Consider the following 23,020-nt stretch of genomic DNA (forward strand, 5'->3'; position numbering starts at 1 on the left):
TTCCTCTCATACATTTTGTAAATTGATCAAATAAATTAACTATTAACATTTCTATTTGTTAAAGCATTATTACTTTTCAGCAGTATTGCACTTTATACTGTATACATACATACATACATACATACATACATACAGTATATTATCTGAAATAAACACATGGTTTTAGGCAGGGCTTAAAGTGGTCCTGGAGAGGTGATGGAACTCCTTTCCCCTAAAACCGCGCCCCCCCCCCCCCTTTCCTCTCATTAGGCAGAGCCAATGAATTTGCACCCTACCTCCCAGAAAAAGGATAATGGTCCCACAAGGAAGGGGTGTGGCCACACAATAATAACTCCAATTAAAATTTCAACATACAATAGCACAATCATATACACATTACACCACATGTAGTGCCTTTGATTCATATTCAATCACAGAGTAGTGCCCTTTATATACATAGTTGTGCTGCTTATACACATCTGTCTTTGTCACTCCAGCAGCTCACTGTCCATTTCCCTCCGTAGCTCCATGACCTGTGTCCGTCCAGCAGCTTCCCCACCTCTGTGTCTCTCCATCCCCCTCTCACCCTGTCTCCAGCAAGCACAGAGTCTGCTCCTCTTAGTGGCTCTTCTTCACTTCATCAGAGGTGCATGACATCACATATGACGTGACAGAAGAATAAGCCGCTGGAACAGGCTTTTCTATTGGAATTACTGTTCAGGGCAGTAGTAGAGGTGGAACTCAGTTCCCCCTACCATTAGAGGGGGTGGAACGCAGTTCCACCCCATTCCCCCCTCACTTTAACCCCTGGTTTTAGGGCACATTTTAATCAAAATATAAATACCGTATATACTCGAGTATAAGTCGACCCGAATATAAGCTGAGGCACCTAATTTTACAACAAAAAACTAGGAAAACGTATTGACTCAAGTGGGGACCCTCACTCGAGTATAAGCCGAGGGGGGCTTTTTCAGCATAAAAAATGTTCTGAAAAAGAAGGCTTATACTCGAGTATATATGGTACATCTGTGCCAAGGTGACCGCCTTCCTTTTCCTGTTTATCTCTTTGAAGTCTATAACTACCTTCCACCACTTATAACATTTAGGGTTGCATTGATGACTAGTAAGGTATTTTCTTGGCTTTGTGACTTTGGCAGAATATTCCCATTGCCCTCATACACGGTAAGGCCACAGGCCTGGCAGGGGGTGCTTCTAGTGAAACAAGAACCTTTGCACACTATAAGAAAATTGGTCTGTTTAAGACTACATACAAGTAACACCAACAAAGAAATCTGTACACTGCGGTATATTTCACATTTCAAAAATGCAAAGGTGAACATAAGTCGTTGCATGGATGCTGATTGCAGACCTGACTTTCCTCGTGCATTGAGTATGGTTGCATTTTATTTCTTGCAGGATGCATACAGTATTCCTCTAACTCCCTAAGATATGCTTTCATTTCCAGAATCCTGCTACTTAGTATGTCTGTAATGTCCACAGGCCATGCCAGCTAATGTGATCTAGTACAGGATTTCCATCACGCTCTATGCTGGAGGCTGAAGGATCTAAATTACTTAGAGGGAGATTGAAAAAGACTGGAAAGGGAGCATCTGGTAGTGACCTGGAGCCAAGCAACAGACTCAGCAGCTATATGAGAGTCATTCCTGGTCCCAGCGACTCAGCATAAGTGCATATACAGTATGTTATGTGTGCATAGGGTGATATAAAGAGGTATGGAGCCTGTAAACACATATCTACAGAATATTTTACATGGAAACACTGAGATCTCTGTTCCCTTCTGTATCATGTACAGGGGAGAGGAATCAGGACGCAAGGAGGTAGAGTAACAGACTTGGAATAGTGACGTAGGCTGGTGCAGGAAATCAGAGGCTTACAGACAGGAGAGGAGAGAGGTGCAGGAAAACACACACCAGAGAGGGGAGAGCCCCCACACTGCAGCAAATGGTAAGGATGACACTTCTTCACTTGCTAGAGCTGGAAGAGGAGATTATTATGAGAGCCAGACAGGATTATAATGAGAAGTATAGAGGCTGCAGGGAAGTGACAGGTTATTTGAGTGCTTGTGTGGAGATTTGCAGACGTTGTGCATACACAAATAGGATAAAGACTACTACATGTCATTAAACTGAGAAATGATTGCCTGAATGGTTTTTGAGATTGCAAGATAGAAGTTATTTCAATGATTGACATACAGTGTATGGGACCAGTAATTTGTTAGTAATATTCATAGACATATTAAAATATATATTTATAAATACTAATGAAATGTTGAAACTGGTAAAGTTTGAGCCTATTTGCAGTGACTGCATCCAGATTCAGTATACTGCAGAGTACTGCATCTCGCTGCTGCACTCACATACAGGGGGTTAAGTGCAGTCAATTGAAAACTAAATTAAATCATTTTGGAAAATAAATGTATGGGCTAATAAGGGGTTCATAATATTATACTTGAAAGGATGCTGTGTATCGGATCATTAAGGTAATTGTAAAATCAAGTATGCCCACTGGCAGATTTTTAAAACTTGATACCATTGAAACAGATGCCAGTGCAGCACAGTGTTTACACTACCTTGGCACTACCTCTTGAGAAGCAGACCTGTCAATCATCTTTTCTTTTCCTTTTTTTTTTTTGCTTTAAGAAGTCATATTCTTTAATGCAGTGCAACTTTAAGGAATGGAATACCTGTGATTGGCTGTGTAGCCTTGTAGATAGGAGATCTGTACCTCTGCAGCTGCAGATACGCTATGATACAGGTTGATGGGATCACATATGAGTTACCTACAACTGAATTACTGACAATTACTGTTATACCGGCAGGTTGCAAATACCTATGGTCAATATCCTGACATATACATAATACCGACTGTTAAAATGCACACAGTCAATATATTGACATGATCATAATGCAGAACATGTTAAAATACCAACACAGTTATAATGTCGCCATGGACACCATATTACTGTGTACCGAGTCCCATCGCATGGGTTGCTGCACTCGCCATGCATTGGACACTGTGCCTTGCTGCGCTATTTTGGCTATCAGTATTGTGGTTGTGTCGGAGTTATCTTACTGACAGTGTTCTACTTGTCAGTATTTTGATGTTGTTGGCGTTGTGTATATGTCGGTATATTGTCCATTGGCATTTGGTTGTGGAGATTCTGCCAACCAGTATTCCATCTGTCAGCAACTTAATGACAGGTTTCTGGAGTGTCCTTTTTTACTTGCTAAAAGCACTACTGGGGACATCTGTAACTGGCACTACTGGGGACATCTGTAACTGGTCCTATTAGGGATATAATATGTAACTGGCACTACTGGGGACATCTGTAACTGGTACTACTAGGGACATCTGTAACTGGCACTACTGGGGACATCTGTAACTGGTCCTATTAGGGATATAATATGTAACTGGCACTACTGGGGACATCTGTAACTGGTACTACTAGGGACATCTGTAACTGGCACTACTGGGGACATCTGTAACTGGTCCTATTAGGGATATAATATGTAACTGGCACTACTGGGGACATCTGTAACTGGTACTACTAGGGACATCTGTAACTGGCACCACAATGCAAGAAAATGATTGCTCAAGCCTTAAGCATTCAGTTCTTGAGATAGTACACACACTTTGTATTTCATGTGTTTAATGTGTTTATACATCATAAATGCATTTTCTGTTCACATGTGGGTCCCGTCCTCAAGGTACCATACCTCATTGAAGTATAAAAATATTCCAAAATATGGAAAGTGCTTCTGGTCCCGAGCATTTTGGATAAGGGAAACCTGTACTTTTCTTGACATAGCATATTGCCCTTATTGTAGATATTTGTATATATTAAATATCATAGCTGGCACATATGTATAAGTGTAAAGGGGCATACACACGTAGAATAGAGATGTGTGCTAAGCAATTTTGCTTACGCAACAACAAAAAAGTCTGGGTAATGGTTCAGAATGAGAGATTGTGATCAGTATCTCTCATTCTGTACACACAGAGAGATTTACAGTCACTTGCTAAGCAATTTGACTAGATTTTGACTGCATGCACTGACTTTAGTTAGCAAGAGATAATTAATCTCTCCTGGCATACACACGGAGAGATCTGTGCTTACTTTCTAAGCAATCTAGTCAGATTGCTTAGAAAATAGCACAAATTTGCTCCGTGTGTATGCTTAAGGGGCAGCACAGATTGTAACACTGTTTAATGTCAAACAAATATTGTAATCAGAAAGGGAAGTCATTTTTGTAAGGATTTGATCTGAACATTGTTTTTCTTCTCAGAGACACTATTGTTTAGCAGCATTCACAGAATACTGGATACAATTTATGCTAGGTACACTACACACCTGATCGATTAATCGTTAATCAAAGATTTGGGGAGTGTTCTGCACTTATGATATGTACCAATCCACAGCCCGCCATGCCTAGCCACAGGAACTGGTAGTGCCAGACCGGCCGATGTAACAATATACTGTATCTGTAAGATATGTAGGCATCAGAAGTGCTGCACAGCCAAAGTTATACTGTATGTCTCTGAACAACGTTGTTCACAGACATATCAGTTGTACACACAAGCTGATGGCCAGGACAACATATCACATGGGCCCTTATTCTGATCGGTGCGGATATATCCGCGTGCGTTCGTGCCGCCGATGTTTTGTGTCTGCGCATGTGCGAGGGGGGCGTACAGCCAAATCCCGCATGAAATGTGAACACTCCGAACAGGGGGTGGAGAGGGGCGTGAAGGGCTATTTGGGCTCATTACCATATGCATACGCCCCACGTTTCATGGGCGTTCCCATGCAAATGCTGGGCGTACGTATGGTAATGCGGCCGTGACGCACATGTAGGGGGCGGACATATGACATCGCCGGATATCAGCTGCCCGCCCAGATCTCTGCTTTTGCACGGAAAAATGTCCGTGTGGTCTGAGGTTGCGGGAGCTGGTGGAGCACTCGGTCCTGCATTCGATGGTCTGCGACCATCGAATGATGGGGGAGGTTCCCTGAGACGGAGGAGGCGTATTCCATGAAAAATACACGTGCGGTCCGTTCGGCCAGCTTCTTACCGCGTACAGACGGAGTTGGCGATCCGTATGGAAGGCGGGGTTTCGCATGCACGGTCCTGGCCGCATATTCGGATCCGGCCGCACCGATCAGAATAAGGGCCATGGTGTTCACCAAGCCTTAGATGCATCCTGTGTAGTGTATAAGTTACAGAATAATATTTAATGACAGATAATATTTCATTTATTTTTGCAGACCAAAATCATGTCATTATAGGCATTATTCAGTCCTGCAGAAAAACAGGGGGGGGGGGACACATTTTGGTCAATGTTACTTTACAACTTGAAGCAGAAATCCCATATAGATTTTTTTTCTTGACAAGCAAGTTAAATAGCTTTTAAACATGCATCTGATCTATTTTTGCTTATCTATCCTCCTATAAATCGTTACATCCTTTGAAAATCTCTCTGGAGGGCAAACAAAAATGGCTGAAAGCAGTCAGTCAGGTTGCACAAGCTCCCAGGGGAGAAGAAATGATTTATTATGGGACGTAGTGGAAGTGGCAACAATAACAATGTTGACATGCCTATCGTCAACACCAAAATGTCAACTTATCATGTCGTCATTGTAAAAATGTCAACAGGCAAATGTTGCTTTTGTCAGAATGTTGACATAAGGGCTAATCTGAGGTAAGGAGAGTTTGGCTGCAGAAGACAGGTAAGAACTAGGCGCTTGAGGGAGAGTTATAGGAAGGGGTTATGTATAGCGGAGAAATACTCACCAGACGAGATCTGACCCAGAAGTGACAGTCACATGACCACCAGAACCCGGAAGACTACACTGGAGCAGGTAGATCACAGCTGGCCCACCAGGGAGGGACGATGATCCCGATTCAGACCTGCATGCAGGGCTGCTAATTCACAGCCCTGACGATTTTCGTATGACTGCACATGCGTACAGTACGCTGTGTGCTTGTGTGAGCTGACTGTTCCAACGGATCTAGCCTTCGCTGTCTGTACACAGGGCTATTGACACCCTGTGACTGTTTATGCGCGGAAAACCGTTCCCAAGCTGTTGGGAGGGAGGGCCGCTGACATCATCAGCAGCCTCCTTCTCCTCATGGCCTTCGCAGCGCTAATTCTAGACTTACTCAGCGCTTGCGAACAGGGGAGAATCCATTCAATGATGAGTGATTCTGAATTCCCCAGCTGTTTGTGCTTCACAATATATATATCCCATCTATGTGATATACTACAGATGGAGCGCCTCTCGCTCTTGCCCCGCCAGCGCCAGAATCTGTCCGCTGGCGATCGCCAGGGCGGAGAGGTGCTCCATCTGACTGAGATGCGCGTGTGTCTCACGCACACGTGCGTCTCAGTTTTCCGTCGGCGGGGGGACGGGAACCCTGTACGTCTCCGCTTCAGGGAGATGGACAGGGTTGGGGGGGGGGGCGGCAAGGCGGCGGGGACCCAGGCGACCCTCGGCGAGGCGGCGGGGACCCGAGGGGAGCCCCGTTGTAAGGTGACGCGCACGCATCTCGTGCACGCGCGGCCCCTTGCGGCGGATGGCGAATCTTCCGCCATCCCCTGCAAAGATTAGACCCGCTCCATCTGTATGTCAGATAGTCACTCAGATTTTTTCTTTAAACCCCAATAAAATGCTGTAGAAAATGGGAATAAAATCCCCAAATAAATAGAGAAAGAGCCCCTTACCATCCAAAGACCCTTGAGCACGAAAGGGGTAAGAGCCCTAAATTATTACTGAAGAGGGGGAGAGTGCCAAAACAGAAAAGAACAGCGGTAACCGTAAAGAGGGGTAGGAAGTCTGTGTGACTATTGTGCAGTGGTGACACTGAGACAGGGCTGAGGTATCAGAAAAGCATTAGGATAAATGCCTTTCTTATGTAGGCCACAGTGTCTGAATTAATAATGATAATTATGGCAAGATATGTTTCCAGGACTGCTTGAATTATAACATGATGGACTCTTTATTGGATTAAGTTGCAGTATTAGAGAAGTTGTCTATAAAGGCCAAAATGAAAAATAGCAATAGCATCTGTTCATCTGTAAAGGGGCCTACAACATACCTCCCAATTGTCACGATTACAGCGGGACAGTCACGATTTTCGGGTCCTGTCCCGCTGTCCCACCCGCGGCAGGCATTGTCCCGCTGCGGGGGGTGGCAGTTGGGAGACCCCCCAATCTAATAGAATAGACGCTGTGCGCATGCGCACAGCGTCTATTCTCGTATGAAAATGAGGTTGCGGCTAATTAGCATAAGCCGCGACCTCATTTGCATATGCCCCGTCCCCTTTTCGGACGCTGAAGCACAGAAGTTGGGAGGTATGCTACACACAGGGAGATGCTAGATCAGTGGTTCCCAACCCTGGTCCTCAAGTACCCCCAACAGTGCACGTTTTCCAGGTCACCCAGCAGGTGCACTCATTATTCAGGCACATTTTAAAAGAACCACAGGTGGAGCTAATTATGTCACCTGTGATTCTGTGTGGAGACCTGGAAAATGTGCACTGTTGGGGGTACTTGAGGACCAGGGTTGGGAACCACTGTGCTAGATCATTAAGAACGCTCAGCAAGATCACTCAGTGCACAGTGATGTGTCAGCGCTGTGTGCTGAGCGATCTAGGACACTGGCCCTGACCGGCGATTAACTAGATTTCTCCAGCATGCTAGATATTAGTCGCCAGACGCAGTGCCAGATTAAGGTCTAAATGGGCCTGGAGCTGAAAACTATCAAGGGCGTATTATGCACAATAATAGTGGTTATGGCCAGCACCTAATAATGTAGGGGGGGGGGTGACCAGTGTTCTGGTTGGGTGGTCTGCTCATGGGTGTGTCTCTATTTGTGTAAATACTTTCAACTAATTATATATGCCTGCAAAAGGCAGGGAGATATGTTGGCGGGTGCCCGCAGGATGCTGATGTCCTAAGATACTTGCGGGGTGAGGCGGCATTCCAGTCATAAAAAAAATACTGAAAGCTGAAACTTGGTAGACAACATTTCAGCACCTTTTATGTGGTCACCTAAGTTTACCACACCATATACCCCTTAAACAAATCATGCAACACTATAGTAACCCCCTTATACTGTACTTGCCTCTTACACATTATGCCACATGGAATGAGCCAAAATTCACACTATGCCACATGTATTGAGTCAAAATAAACACTTTACCAAACAGATTGAGCAATAATGCACAATATGCTTTATCAACAGGGGCATTGTGCGCCAAAGGCGCGCATTAAAAATTTACACCATAATGCCCATTACATGTTAAGTTACACACCATAATGTCCATTACCTATTATGCCAAACACCATAATGCCTATTAAAAATGATTGTGCATAAGTGCTGCTTACCTACAGATGTAGCCCCTGTCATCTCTGGCCGGGGCTCACCAGAGTCTCCCCTCTTGCGAGCGCCTGCGGACAGGGGCTACACTGAACAGGGACGCATGTGCCCCAATCCTTTGCCGGCGGGGCAGCAGCATCCTGCCCATCTCCGCTTCAGGGAGACAGGCAGGGTTAGGGGGGGTCGGGGCGGCGAGGGGGACCGGCGGCGGGGGAGGTGGCAGGGACCCGGTGGAAGCTCCGTTGACACGGGGTGCTGGCAGGGCTGGCAAAAGTATCGCCAGCACCTGCAAGGTTTAAGCCGGCACATCAGTACATATAGATCCCACTAAAACCCCACCCAAATCTAATTCTCTCTGCACAAGTTACATCTGCCCCACCTGCAGTGCACATGGGCCCTTATTCTAGTTGAATCGGATGGATGCGTATTTTCGGACAGGAACCGAGTGTTCTTAGCCCCGCCTTCAGTACAGATCGCTCACACCGTCCGAATGCAGTAAGACGCCGACCGAACGGACCGTGAGTGGATTTTTCATGTGAACACCTCCTCCATCTGTGGGAACCTCCCCCATCATTCGATGGTCGCCGACCATCGAATGCTGGACCGAGTAGTCAGGCAGCACAGGAGTGCTCCAGACCATTCGGGCATTTCAGGGATATGGACGGGCAGCTGGCATCCGGCTATGTCATATGTCCGCCCCCCACACGTGCGTCACGTCCGGATTACCATACGTACGCCCATGCGGTTTCATGGGAACGCCCATGAAACGCAGGGCTTACGCATATGGTAATGAGCAAAATCAGCCCTTCACGCCCCTCTCCACCCCCTGCTCAGATGGTTCCATACGATCATTTTCTGCACGGATCTCACGCCGTTTTTCGGACGTGTGAAGCGTTCGCACATGCGCAAATACGCCTCTGCACATGCGCAAACATCAACCATCGGCCGGCTGTCCGCATTCAGAGCCATCCGACTCAATCAGAATAAGGGCCATGAAAGAGTGAACAAAAATAAACCACATACTGCTGATTCATATTGCAAAGTCCTGAAGTTTCAAGACAGTACTCGGTGTTCGTTTTTTATGGAAGTGTGAATGGCTCTATTTCAATGGCTTGAAACGTGTCCCTTGGGGGTTAAACGGGTTGAATGTTTGAATAGTATTAAATGATTTTTAAAACGGTTTTCACCTGCAATGTGAAAGGTCTCAAGGTTTAGACCTGTTTTAAAGTCCCATTTAAGAATACCGTGTCATTACCCATTTCTGCAATGTGAAAGCAGTATTACAGTTACAATAAGTATTACAAGTAACAGTGTCAACTGTCTAATGTGTCATTTTACATATCATTTCTGTTTATTGACAGAAAAACAGGTATGCATCCCCTATGCTGGCAATATGAAAGGGCTGCATTACAGCATATAATTATGCCAAAGATAAGCCAATATGTTAACAGTTAAATATGTTAAAGTGCATTATGCTGTAATAAGTGTAATAAGTATGCTGATCAATCCTGCATAGAAATAAACACAGTAATTGGCATATATGTACTGCTGGACACCACTCATAGAATGATTAACTTGTTATTTTTGAATCAATGTTCTTGATTTTATTTTTCTAAACATTAGATGTATTTGTTTATTACAGCATAATGCACTACAACATAGTTAACTGTTAATATATTGGCTTATCTTTGCATAATGATATGCTGTAATGCAGCCAAGGGCGTAACTACCATAGGGGCAAGGGATGCAGCTGCTATGGGGCCCAGAGCTGAAGGGGGCCCATATTTACAGTCTAAGTAATATGTTTTACATACATTTATCACCATCAGCTGCTAAATAGGGGGCCCTTACAAACTTTTGCTATGGGGCCTATGGATATCTAGTTACGCCACTGAATGCAGCCCTTTCATGTTCCCAGCATAGGGGATGTTTTTCAGACAAATTCATGTTTAAAATAAACTGCCACAAGAAAAGACAATAAACAGAAGTGTTTTAAATCCTGCACCTAAAGAACAGAGTGTATTGCATTGTTACTGAACTTACTGGAGCAGTCAGTAAAGAGCAGTGGTGTAGCTAGGTGCCACGGCGCCTGGAGCAAGGGCATGTTTCGCGCCCCCCAATTTGTAGTAAGGCTCCTGCGCAGTGAAAAGTGGGCATGGCCCAACATTATACCACACACCGTAATGCCCATTGCACATTTTAGCAAACTTTGTAATTCCAATTACACATAAAGCCACAGCCATAACGCCAGTTACACATAAGGCCACACATGATGCCCATGGCATACTATCCCGTCACATACTAACACCGTTATGCCCATTGCATACTAACACACCACAATGCCCGTTGCATACTATTTAACAAACCGTAATGCCCATTACACATTTAACACATAAGTGCCACTTACCTACATGCTCGATGCCAGGGGCTTCATGCTCCATGCCAAGGGGGACTGAAATTGCTCATTGCCAAGGGGGACTGAAATTGCTTGCAGGGAGGGTAGGTGTGAGTAATACCCCTTTCACATCGCACTTTTAAAACGGTATATTGCCGTTTTTTTCCCTTTTTAAAACGTTTAAGGGTGCACTGTGAATGCACCACAGGCAATTTACCGTTTTAAGTTAACTGGCATTTCGAACCGTGTAAAAAGCAGAGTCCTACACGGTTCCTTGCCGTTTTTTGTGCAATGTGAATGTGTGCATTCCCCCCCCCCCCCCCCCCCCCGGACAACATATATCCCAGCACTTGCCCGATCATGGCTAGAACTTCCTGCAACATACTGTATATCCCAGCACTTGCCCGACCATGGCTGCAACTTGCTGCAACATACTGTATATTCCAGCACTTGCCCGACCATGGCTGGAACTTGCTGCAACATACTGTACTGTATATCCCAGCACTTGCTCGGCCAAGGCTGGAACTTGCTGCAACATACTGTATATCCCAGCACTTGCCCCCCCCCCCCCCCCCCGTTAAAAGACCTCCCCGGGAGCTGGCAGGGGGTCCGTGCGGCGCGGAGGTACCTGTTAAGGGAGAGCCTGGAGGTCCCTGCGCCTGCGGCGCTGAGTATGATGCTGCCGGGGTCCCTGCAGTGAAGTGGAAATAACGCGCTATCTCCAGCGGAGATAGCGCGTTATTTCCACTTCACTGCAGGGACCCCGGCAGCATCATACTCAGCGCCGCAGGCGCAGGGACCTCCAGGCTCTCCCTTAACAGGTACCTCCGCGCCGCACGGACGAGCACCGGGGATGGCGCTGATCAGTGCATTACACTCTGCCTTGAAACGTGTTCAGATTGAAACGTTTCAACTGCAATGTGTAATGACACTGAACCTGCTTTTAAAACGTTTAATCTGGCCACTATTAAGGCTCTGACCCGTTTTAATTACCGGTTTAAAATACCGGTTTTTAAAACGGGTCTGCGATGTGAAAGTGGTATAATTGATAGTGCAGGGGAGGGGAGTGCAGGGGAGGGGAGTGTGGGATTGATAGTGCAGAGGGAGGGAGGGAGATAGTGCAGAGCAGGGAGGGTGGGTGCGTAGGAGTGATAGTGCAGAGCAGCGTGGGTGGGAGTGATAGTGCAGAGCAGGGTTGGTGGGAGTTATAATGCAGAGCAGGGTGGGTGGGTGGGAGTGATAGTGCAGAGCAGGGTGGGTGGGAGTGATAGTGCAGAGTAGGGTGGGTGGGTGTGATAGTGCAGAGCAGGGTGGGTGAGTGTTGAGTGAGGGTGGGAGGAGTATTGTGGAGCCCCCCAGCTGTCAGGGTACAGTGGCACCCCAACCCCACCCATAGCCGGCAAAGCAGCGGTGCAATCCGCCTGCCCGCTCCCGGGTCCCCGCTGTGTTCGGCGAGACGTGCACGGTGCTATTTAAAAGTCATATCTCCCGCTGGACCACGCTAGCCAATAGGCGCTCGCGGTCCAGCAACCACCAGTTGATAGCTTCTGGCGCCTGGAGCTTGTGCTCCACCGGCACTGCCCTCGCTACGCCTCTGGTAAAGAGTTTGTTGGGCATTAGAAGATACATAGGTGCACTATTCTATTCAAATAGAAAAAAAAAACGTCCCGGAGAAAACACCATGTTCCGGAGAAAACACCATATTCACAATTGAAACCATTAAATGGGTTAATTATTAGGGATTTTTTCTCCCGCAAAAGTCAGTCACTTTGCACTAGGACAAGCTTGTACTCTCTTTTACTAAGCTAAAGTATATTAATAAACCACTCTAAGACATCCTGACATAATTTAAACTAGATCGGAGCATCTTCATAGTTTTCGTCTTTTTCACCAAAAAAGTGAGAATTTAGGCCTCTTGCCAGAACAGAAGATGTTGACTCAGATCAAAAAGATTTTGCACGTTTCTTATTCAGGTCAAGTCACAACTTTCCCACACTAGCCGATTTTGAATTTCTCAATTTTGTTTTTTTCACTTCGCCCTAATGCGCAGTCTAATGCCAGGCAACATCTGAACACTCACACTGTCTGGCTGTTCCTGATCACACCAGCACCCATCCGCACTCTCTTTGCGGAACACCGCACCACTGCACACCGCTGCCCTATCCCCCCATTTTTTTAAATTAAGGAAGCCAATCCCAGGATTGGGCATTTTTCAATCCCAAATCCAGGGATTGAAAAATGCACTGGGATTGGCTTCCCTAATTTAATGTTATTTTCATCCTGGGGCCCATGTAAGTAGGATCACATATACAATGCAGTGTGTTCTGTAGCCCATAGGCTACAATGGGGTACCACCATCTTAGAATGGAAGTAGCCCAGGGACCCGCTGAGATGCTGCCCGATATTGATACATTAGGCCGCAATGCATCGCACATAGAAACCTATAGCCGTTGCAGCTGCAGGCGGGGCAGGAGGGATCGCAGCAGGTATCAGAGATTCTTGCTGTGGTCCATCCTGATACATTTGGGTGATACTTAATATTTGTTGGTCATCTACAAAAACGGGTGTTTTCAGGGATTTAGCCGCAAATATAAAATGATAAATGACCTTTAAATACCACGAGTCTTTTAGATTTCAGAAATACAGGGTCAGCGGAAAATAAATGAATCTCTTCAGAGGGCTAAGGAGCACGTTCTGTAGCTCCGAATACCCAAAAAAATTAACCACAGATTATTCAAACTGCCCTAGTAATTTTTTAAATAAACAAAAAATTATTTAAAAAATTTGCAGTAAGGTGTTGCAATGTCACAATAAAAAATATTCAATAGGCTAATACACTGCAGAGAGTAGCCTAGCATCATCTTACTGTACTTATGGGAGAAGACGCACAGATCCTGGGAACTGACACTCCTGATTGGCCGCTAGGCGCTGCAAGCCGGCCAATAGCGGTATTCAGGGGGCGGAGCCGCATGATGTAAACAAAGACAACGTGCGGCTCCTGCTCAGTCCGTCTGGGTTCGGGTAGCCGGTTTGTTTTTTTGCCAAGACCCCTGGACTACTGCTGTAAAGAAGAGGATGTGATCTTCGCCGCACAGTTGTAAGTATAATTGGTACTTGTTTCCTAGCACGGCGCCACCGATATTAATTGTATGAAAGTGGGTCACAAAAATCGGGTCGATCCTATCGCATGCAACCAAATCGTATGCGATGTGATCGACCCGACCGACCCAATTTTTACATTGGAGCCAATGTTAAATGGTCCCTGAGACCCGATTTTACATTGGCCCCAATGTTAAATGCCCCCCAGACCCCATTTTTCATTGTATGCCCTCCCTTTGTTAACGCCACACCACGATCAACGTCAACCCGAAGCGTGGCGAGCGCAGCGAGCCCGCGAGGGGTGTTGGTACGTGTCCTCCGACCTTTTCATACCCCCACTATCAACGTCGGCGTGGAGTTGATTTTATATAGTGTGGCGAGCGCAGCGAGCAACCAAGCATTAGAATGGCATGGGATGCGACCGATTTTCAAAGTGCGTTAAAAACGTGTTTAAAGCCCGAAAATCGGGTCGGTCGGGACCCATCGCATACCTTAAGTTAAGGTATACGATGGGACCCATGGGGGCCGTGCTAGGAAACAAGTACCGTATAATTTCCTTCCACAGGTTCCCCTATGGATTTCGTCAGACACCGGACCCCTGGACCAGGACACCGGACTCCCCGACCAGGACCACGGACACCAGACCCAGGGACCTACCTACGGGATCAAGATAGGTAAGTATCAGTATGTATGGACTTTGGATGTAATAAAGTTTCATTTTTAATGTGTGTCAGTGTGTTTATTTGACTATTTTTAATACTGTGGAACTACAAGTGCCAGCAGGCCCTTTAATGCCCCGCATGCTGGGACTTGTGGTTCTCCAAGTCCTAGCATGCGGGGGAGGCTTGCTGGGACTCATAGTTCACCAGTATTAGTATTATCAGCCCGGTGACACAGCCCAGGGTCACCGGGGACAGCACCAGGGAACCGGGAACCAGCCCCGGCCCTGGGGAACCCCTGTTTGGCCGGTTTCCTGATTTTTTATTACCAGCTCTGGCTCTTTCAGCCTGGTGCTGGATACGGCCATGGGGGGGGGGGACTACCTATACGAATTCGTATTAGCGGCCGTATATATGGCCGCTAATACGAATAAATACGCCATCGGGGGTTTACAAAGCAGTCGTATTTGACTGCTTTGTAAATTACCCTCCAGAACACAAATTTGCATACGGCTGAAACAACCGTATGCAGTCATATACATTTGTATTAAGAATACTAATACGATATATCATATTCGTATTCTTAGTAAATTTCCCCCTCTGTGTCTACTACTGGATCTGATGCCCTTCGCCATACTAGTGCTGCGCATTGTCGTGTTCCCGGGGCTTCTTGTCCTCCTGCGAGATACCCAGCAACAACACAGATGCCAGGTGGGAAGTGCAATGCAATGCAATCCCCTAGGGCCAACAGAGCAGTGAATAAATTACATAAAAAATTGCATCGCATCGCATGGCATTATAATGGCCCATGAGATGCAATGCAATGCGATTTTGCTACGGAGAATAGCCCTTTACGCTTACAGCATACTGGGTGCCCTGCTAGGAAACAAGTACCAAAAGAAATTGTAATCTTAAAGTGCGGCGGCATGACAGTTGAGTGGTATGCTACTATGCATGTGCGGCCTCTCCTTGCCACTGTGTTAGAGCACCATAGTCACAGACAGATGTCTTCCACTTAGCTCCAGAGAGACCTGCGATATATTGTGTTACCACTACAGAGCCTGGAACTGATTGTATCCTGCATTACTACCCAGGCACAGTCAGCTGCCGGTGGCCTGTGTGCTCCACTCTTCTCAAGCTCAGCTCCAAGCAGTGGCATATCTATAATGGGTGCAGTGTGAGTGGTGCACACGGACCCTGAATCCCAGAGGGGCCCACACCACACACGCTTTATACATGTTTTATATACTTACCCTCTGGAGTTCACCGGCGGTGGCAGGAACGCTGCCGAAATCTCTGGGAAAATGGCGCAGCGGCCATTTTCCAGCAATTTGCACATGCGCAGTGGAGTCTAAGCACTGTAGTGCTCAGACCCTACTACAGTGACAATGCTGCTCCTGAGTCTCGGCAGAGAGGAGTAGGCCCGCCCGGAGGAGGCTGCACACGGGTCTCCTCCTCTCTTAGGGGTAGAGGTATGAAGCAGCAATAAGGAAAGAGAAATGAGCCAGAGGAGAAGTTACCCATGTCAACCAATCAGCACTGAAGTAACATATATAATTTTGCATAATATTAAATTATACAGAGCAGCTGATTGGTTGCCATGGGCCGCTTCTCCTCTGGCTCACTTCTCCTCCCTTATCACTGCTTTATATATCTACTCCTTAAAATTAAACACCCCTTGCTCCAAGTCTATGTATTAATAACTATGAGTAGGACTGCAACTTCACATTGCTACAAAATAAACCACAGCCACTTTTGCAAACATATTACAACAGATATACCACATATTACCACAGACAGTACTGTGGTAATAATAGGCGGGGTTAGGTGGAACAGACAGTAGGAAAAATATCCTTAAGTCACACTGAAATAAGTTTGATTCTTTGCATCTGCAGATATTATCCATTCAAACAATCAATCCAGTCTTTATAACAAAACAGGGCATATGCCAAAATGGATCACAAGTTGCATGCCATAATGGCTATTTTTTGGATATGTCCACAATTATAATGTCGACATTGCCCATGTTAACATTCATCATGTAGGTAATGATGATGGCCCAGCAGGGACATAGCATCATGTGACGCCACTTCCTGGTCAGACTACCAATCCTCCAGCATTCCAGTAAGTAATATTCACCTATCCCTAATCATTACACCTAAACTTAACCCTCCCTCTAGTGCCAGACCATAACCTCCTCCCACCTGCAGACTAATCCTATAATCTTTAGTTCCTAACCCTTCCCACCATATATTAACCCTAATGTAAGAATCTGAAAATATCATAAAAAACAGATCACACCCCTTTTCTATATAGCGCAAGTCCCGATATCTACAAAGGAATTGTTGGGAAGTATTGCCTCAATCATACTTGTCTACCCTCCCGAAATGGCATCCTCCACTTGGCCACCCAGAGGGGTGGGAAAGTCTCCTGCATTCCCTGCAAATTCCCCTCCTCTGCATGTCAAATGACGGTAATCGTGGTTCTGGGAGGGGGTAGGACTAAAATAACGCAAATTGCATCAGTTTAGCCATTACTGTAATGGGTGTGGGGCTTGATGACCCCAGGCTTTGTCCCCACCCCCCCAAAGTGAAGATGGTGAGGAGAAAAAAAATGTCGGTAAGTATGGCTGTTGCAGATCACATACTATGGGCTTTAGCAGCAGCCCATAGAAGCTAAAACACATTCCAGATGCCTGTACACTACAAATGATAGGCACCAGGACTGGTGTATGCGCGGCATTGCCCTCGGTACTGGGCATGCACAGACCCCTTTTAATCTATGGGCTGCAGCCGTAGCATCCCATAGGGGCATCCCGGAGAGAGAGCACACCTCCCATTGGGACTGCCTTGGGTGACTGGCAGGTCGGACTGCCAGTCACAGTGAGGCCAGTGCAGTATCACAGAGAACAGTGGAGGGTTTTACATGACAGTCCTGCAGTCCATAGGGAAAACCCGCCACTGCCAGGGACTCTACATGAACCAGAGGAAGTAGACAACAGTGACCTCAGCTCACCATTCCCCGTGAATTTATGGTTGCAAAACATCTGTGCCCATGTATATAGAAGGTTACAAATAAATATTTATTTTTAAGCATACAGTATATACCCATTTGTTATGAAAGTGACCTAGCTCATTAACATAAATGACACATAATAATACAATTAATTATAACAATAATGAAGAAGAATAAGAGCGTGCCAGGTGGGACTGGAAGCCACACATGACCAAACACTGCTGAGTTATTGGGACTGGCAGCTATGGCAACTGAAGCCTCCTAGTACACAAAGAGGATTATGGGATTTCCCTCAGTTGTGCTGTTAGCGGCTCTGGCTTGTGCAGTATTTCCTCATCATAAACACTCTGAACCATTATGAATAAGAAAAAGAACCTTCATCTTGTCAGAAAAATATGGTAATTTAATTTAGATTTTTTTATTATACACATTACATAAGCACAGGGGAATTCCAGGCCTATTATTCCATTATATTTACTGAGTTGCTGTTTAAATTACCAGTAGGATTACACAGTCTGGCCTGCTGTGCTGTGTCTTTTCAGCTATGAGATTGCACTGAAGCTTTTGGTTGGTTGAAATTCTAAACACACAAGACCGGTTCTTTTTCAATGGAAAGAAGCATGGTCCGGCTGTCCAATCTTTGATATTGTAGCAGATAAAAGGGCTGGGTCTGGCAGATGGAGTTTGAGGTGAAGAAACCTGCAAAAAGGAGTGTTATCAGGGCTAACTTTCCCAGGAGTTGCTAGTCAGCATAATCCATTGAGCTTGTTTGTGGGCTATATACTGTATCTGGTCACTACTCCGCTGATTGTTTAGACAAGGTCTGGAGCATAGCTGCCTACCCTCCTGCATTCTGAAGGAGTCTCCCTGAAATAGCAGCAATCTCCCTCTCTCCCTCATTAGTCTAGCAATCTCCCTCATGTCACCTAGCCCACATTACAATGTTACATTTTTGGGGAAAAAGGAATGAGAGACAGATACATTTACATTGAATCTTTAGCACCATTTCCCAGCACTTTACCAAGTATAGTAGCTCTTACTAACTGCTTTGGGGCTCATCTACATTTGGATATAAGTCATTTTAAAAGATTCTATAAGTCTCTTTTCACATTTTCTCCATATATGGAGCATGACACGCCCTTCAATGGGGCTCTGTGCAAAATTCTATTAGCAACTATAATCTCCCTGAAATTAGTTTTCAAAAGTAAGTAAGTATGGTCTGGAGCCCTCTTCCACATCAGTCTATTACCGCATAATGGGATCAGCTCTGTAGCAAAAAAAAAAAAATCTTATTATGTGTTCTCCAACGGGTGTAGGTTGTTAGGTCTACACCAACTAGGTCAACAAGCATGTCGACTTAGACCCATGTTGACCTAAACCCATGTCGACCATGCTGCCTGTCGACCTAGTGGTGTTGACCCAATGCTTGTCGACCTAGTTGGTGTAGATCTAATGGCCGTATCCCTCTCCAACTATACAATACAATACTAGGGAGTCCTATAAATAATATAACTGGGAAGTGACACTGTTGACAAACATTATAAGATACTATATTAGAACTGGCAGCCCTTTCAGCGCCCCTGGCGACATACAACCACACCCCTCAGATGCCCCCCGAACCTCCCTCCCGCCAGTGTCAGTGCATGTCCTCCTGTTCTAATACTTCTCTTTATTTGAAGAATGTCTCCCTCCTGGAACTTGTTAAAACCCTTGGTATATTTGAAAGTTGCATGCCCCCCACCCCCTTTCACTTCTCTGCTCCAAACTATACAAATTGAGATTTTTTTTTAGTCTTTCTGGGTAAGTTTTGTGGTGTAGGCTTTGCACCATTTTAGATGCACTATCTCTAATGTAATGATATCCTTCTGGAGATATTGGAGTAGGGATGCAGTTTAAATCCCGGCTGTCGGGATCCCGGCATTCAGAATCCCGACGCTGGAATCCTGACCGCCGAAATCCCGACACTTTCTCCCTCCGTGGGTGTCCACGACACCCCTGGAGGGAGTATAAATTAGCGTGCCGAGCGTAGCGAGGCACCGGGCCCGCTGCGCGGCAAGCGCAGCGAGCCCGCAAGGGGGGGGCGATCCACGTTTCCCCCTTGTCGGGATTTCGGCGGTCGGGATTCCAGCGTCGGGATTTTGAACGCTGGGATCCCGACCGCCGGGATTTCATACTGAATCCATTGGAGTGGAATTTATTAAGGTTTACTATTGAAGATGGGATGTTATCCACAGCAATCAGATAATACGACTTCTCTTTGTATTTGGTAGTCGGATTTTTTTCCCCAAATTTACTAACCTGTCGTATTTTGGTGCCCACCATGGCGACAAAAGTGAAGGATGTAGTTGTGCGCACGCCGAAGGGGGCGTGTGCTTTAGTGTAGTGTACCACACCATATACAACAAAATACTAGACCCCATTATACTTGCCCATTACACATGATGCCAAATGGAATGAGCTAAAATTCACATAATGCCACATGGATTGTATAAAAATTCACATAATGCCACACAGATCGAGCCAAAATTCATAAAATGCCATACGGATTGAGCCAAAATTCACATAATGCCACACGGATTGAGCCAAAATTCACATAATGCCACATGGATTGAGCCAAAATTCACATAATGCCACACGGATTGAGCCAGAATTCACATAATACCACACAGATTAAGCCAAAATTCACAATACGCTTCATAAACAGGGACATTGTCCGCCAAAGGCGCGCATTAAACATTTACACCATAATGTCCATTACATGTTAATTTACACACCATTATGTCCATTATGTGTTATGCCAAACCCCATAATGCCTATTAAAAATTATGCTACATAAGTGCTGCTTATCTACATGCTCATTGCCAAGGGTTCCATGCTCATTGCCAGAGGTTCCATGCTCGTTGCCATGTTGGATTACATGCTCATTGCCAAGGGGGAATACATGCTCGCGGTAAATGGGGGACAGCCGCCACCAGGCAGAAGTGATAGCCACTGACAGTGGCAGAGCCTGGCTGTATTCAGAGCACTGCAGGTCCCGGCTATTTGAAATAATACCCCTCTCACACCAGAAAATGCATTCCCAGGTTGGCCCCTTTTACACCAGCCTAGTCCCTGCATTTTCTGGTGTGAGGAGGAGAGAAAACCACCCCTCCCCCCCTTTAACCAGTTATCTCATTTAACCGGCTATATCTTTGGAACCAACTGACCCATTTACATGAGACAAGTATCATATTAAAGAACTTTTGAGTGGGCTTTGAATGATTTTGGTCCAGTGAAACTGGAACCTTTGCTTCCAGGGTAATTTGCCCTCAAAGAACATGAACAGCCATGAAATTACATTTGAAAAAAAAAAAATCGGTTTACTCGCAATATCTCTGGAACTGAGTGACCGATATGGACCAGCCTGGTATCATATTGAAGGCCCAGCAATTTGGAATTGAATGAGATCAACCACAAGCTTCTGTGATGGCAGCCGTCGGAACCAGGTGGGGGTCAGAATTAACGGGTGCCATATTATCCTATGGGGAAAAACGTTACAGCTTTGCCAGGCGATATCTCCGGTTCCCGGGGGGCTAGTGACAGTGGGGGTACGTGCCCGGGTGCCCCCCCCCCCCCCCCCCCGAAACCGCCAATGGCTGTTGCTGCCCGGGAGGGACAGAGGGAGAAGGGAGGGGTTGGACCAGGGCCCCTGCCGGGCCCCTCCATCAAGCCTGGGCCCGGGTAATTAGTACCCCCCCCCCACCCCCTCAGCTGCCCTGAGCATACGCAAGTATGATTGCAGCATTGCAGCATACAGGTGTCACACGGCATAGTAAAAACTCTACAGAAAGCTCCAGGGTTCCCTACTGTAGCCCACACTCCGGCCTATCACTTGTGCAGCTATTCCACCATCAAATGCAATGACCCTCTGCCCTGGAAACCCTTATATCAGGAAGCCACAGGTGCTGCTTGAGCACATCAGTTTTCCTGCTGCTGCAGCTGCTCTAAACACTGCACTAGATCTTCCACATTACTATCATGTGTAAAGATGCTGTCCCTGCCACAATACCTGCAATCTTAAAAACACCTGTTCCATTCATACAGCACCCTCAAATACCTGCCCCACAGCAAAAGTTGTCTGTGGACGACGAAACGCGTCAGGCCAAGCGTTACACTCTAACTATTTGGATTACAAAATAAGAAGTTTATCCACTTAGACCAACTCTCCCTCTCCCAGAACTCTCAACTGTTGGACATCTGTACACTGGACATTAGAAGGGACACCACCACCTGTTACTCACTGGAGCCTTCCTTCAATAAGGACTTAACCTATACATCCATACAAAAACAGGATCAGGTTTTAAAGCTTACAGTCAGGTTTATGGACACCCGCCATTCCAGTTTCTACAAGTATCAAAGTGAGAGATTGTGATTCCTCAAATCGGGAAAGTAACAATAGGAACACAGTATTCTGTGTTTATAAGCATTTATGTTCAAGTATCCATGTAATCCTAATCGGGGTGTATACCACATTTTAATTATATCATATACAATTGTTTTTTAAGTATTCTCATTGTTATATTTGCTAGAATAAAAGATTTTTACTTGTAATACCCAATAGGTCAAAACTATTTTTATGTAGCACTCCACCACCTTCTGTTTTTTCATTCTTGTCTTAATCTTTTGGGGTCTGACCACCCCTAGGTGTGAGCAGCTAGCCAAACCAACCATCTCTAACCGTCTGTTTATATTTTTTTTATCAAGGTGGTTTCATATACACTACGGGTGAGATTTAATAGGATGAGAGATTCAGAAAGTGAGCGATTTGGGAAGAAATCTCCAGGTTTTTTTAAAGCGGCAATCATTTACACGTCAAAATCAAACTGGTTTTGCAGTGTAAATGATTGCCGCTTTAAAAAAACCTGGAGATTTCTTCCCAAATCTCTCACTTTCTGAGTCTCTCATCCTATTAAATCTCACCCTTCTTGTCTTTAATTAAACACGTTTGTTTAATTAGAGTATCTGATGTTCATAAATTATTTTAATGGTATGGAAAACAGCACACCCAATAAATATAGACAGTGTATAGACAGTCCAGTGTTCACAATAAATAACATTTAGTACACTGAAAATATGCTTATTTGCTTAGGGATGAATTCACACAAGGTCAAATTGCATTTGGAATTTATTGCATTTATTGCATTTCTTGTATACTGTGCTGACTGAGAGTAAAATAAATAAATATTGCAGTAAATATAAAATTGCAAGCAAGAAACCTCATATTGCAGACAATGTTAGTATCAATATTTTCAAAACATCCCCAAATATATTGTTATTTATGTAGAAACTAGGTGATTCATCGCGCCCTACGGGCGCTCTTCACACCGTCGTAGGGGGCTACGCCCCATTAAAATGACAACCGTGATTTGCAAGGAGAGGCTTTAGGAGCCCGGTCCCTGCGTCCATCAGGTTTTTCATTGGTGCTAAAAGTCT

At 45.5% G+C, this 23,020-nt stretch overlaps 1 protein-coding gene across 2 annotated transcripts in view; it reads left to right on the forward strand.

The window, feature by feature from the left end:
* Positions 1–1,777: 1,777 nt before the first annotated feature.
* LOC146059656 (septin-5-like) overlaps positions 1,778–23,020 on the forward strand; it is a 109,753-nt gene continuing 88,510 nt past the window's right edge. Inside the window, exon 1 of one of the 2 annotated variants that reach the window (XM_083172071.1) lies at positions 1,778–1,944. In XM_083172071.1, coding sequence (XP_083028197.1) covers positions 1,942–1,944 — 3 coding nt within the window. In that variant the 5' untranslated portion in view covers positions 1,778–1,941. The remainder of the gene's footprint in view (positions 1,945–23,020) is intronic. The other variant, XM_083172070.1, reaches the window with a different exon arrangement.

This window comes from Crinia signifera, chromosome 2 (assembly GCF_055691185.1).
Source record: "Crinia signifera chromosome 2, ASM5569118v1, whole genome shotgun sequence".
NCBI classification, from domain to species: Eukaryota; Metazoa; Chordata; class Amphibia; order Anura; family Myobatrachidae; genus Crinia; species Crinia signifera.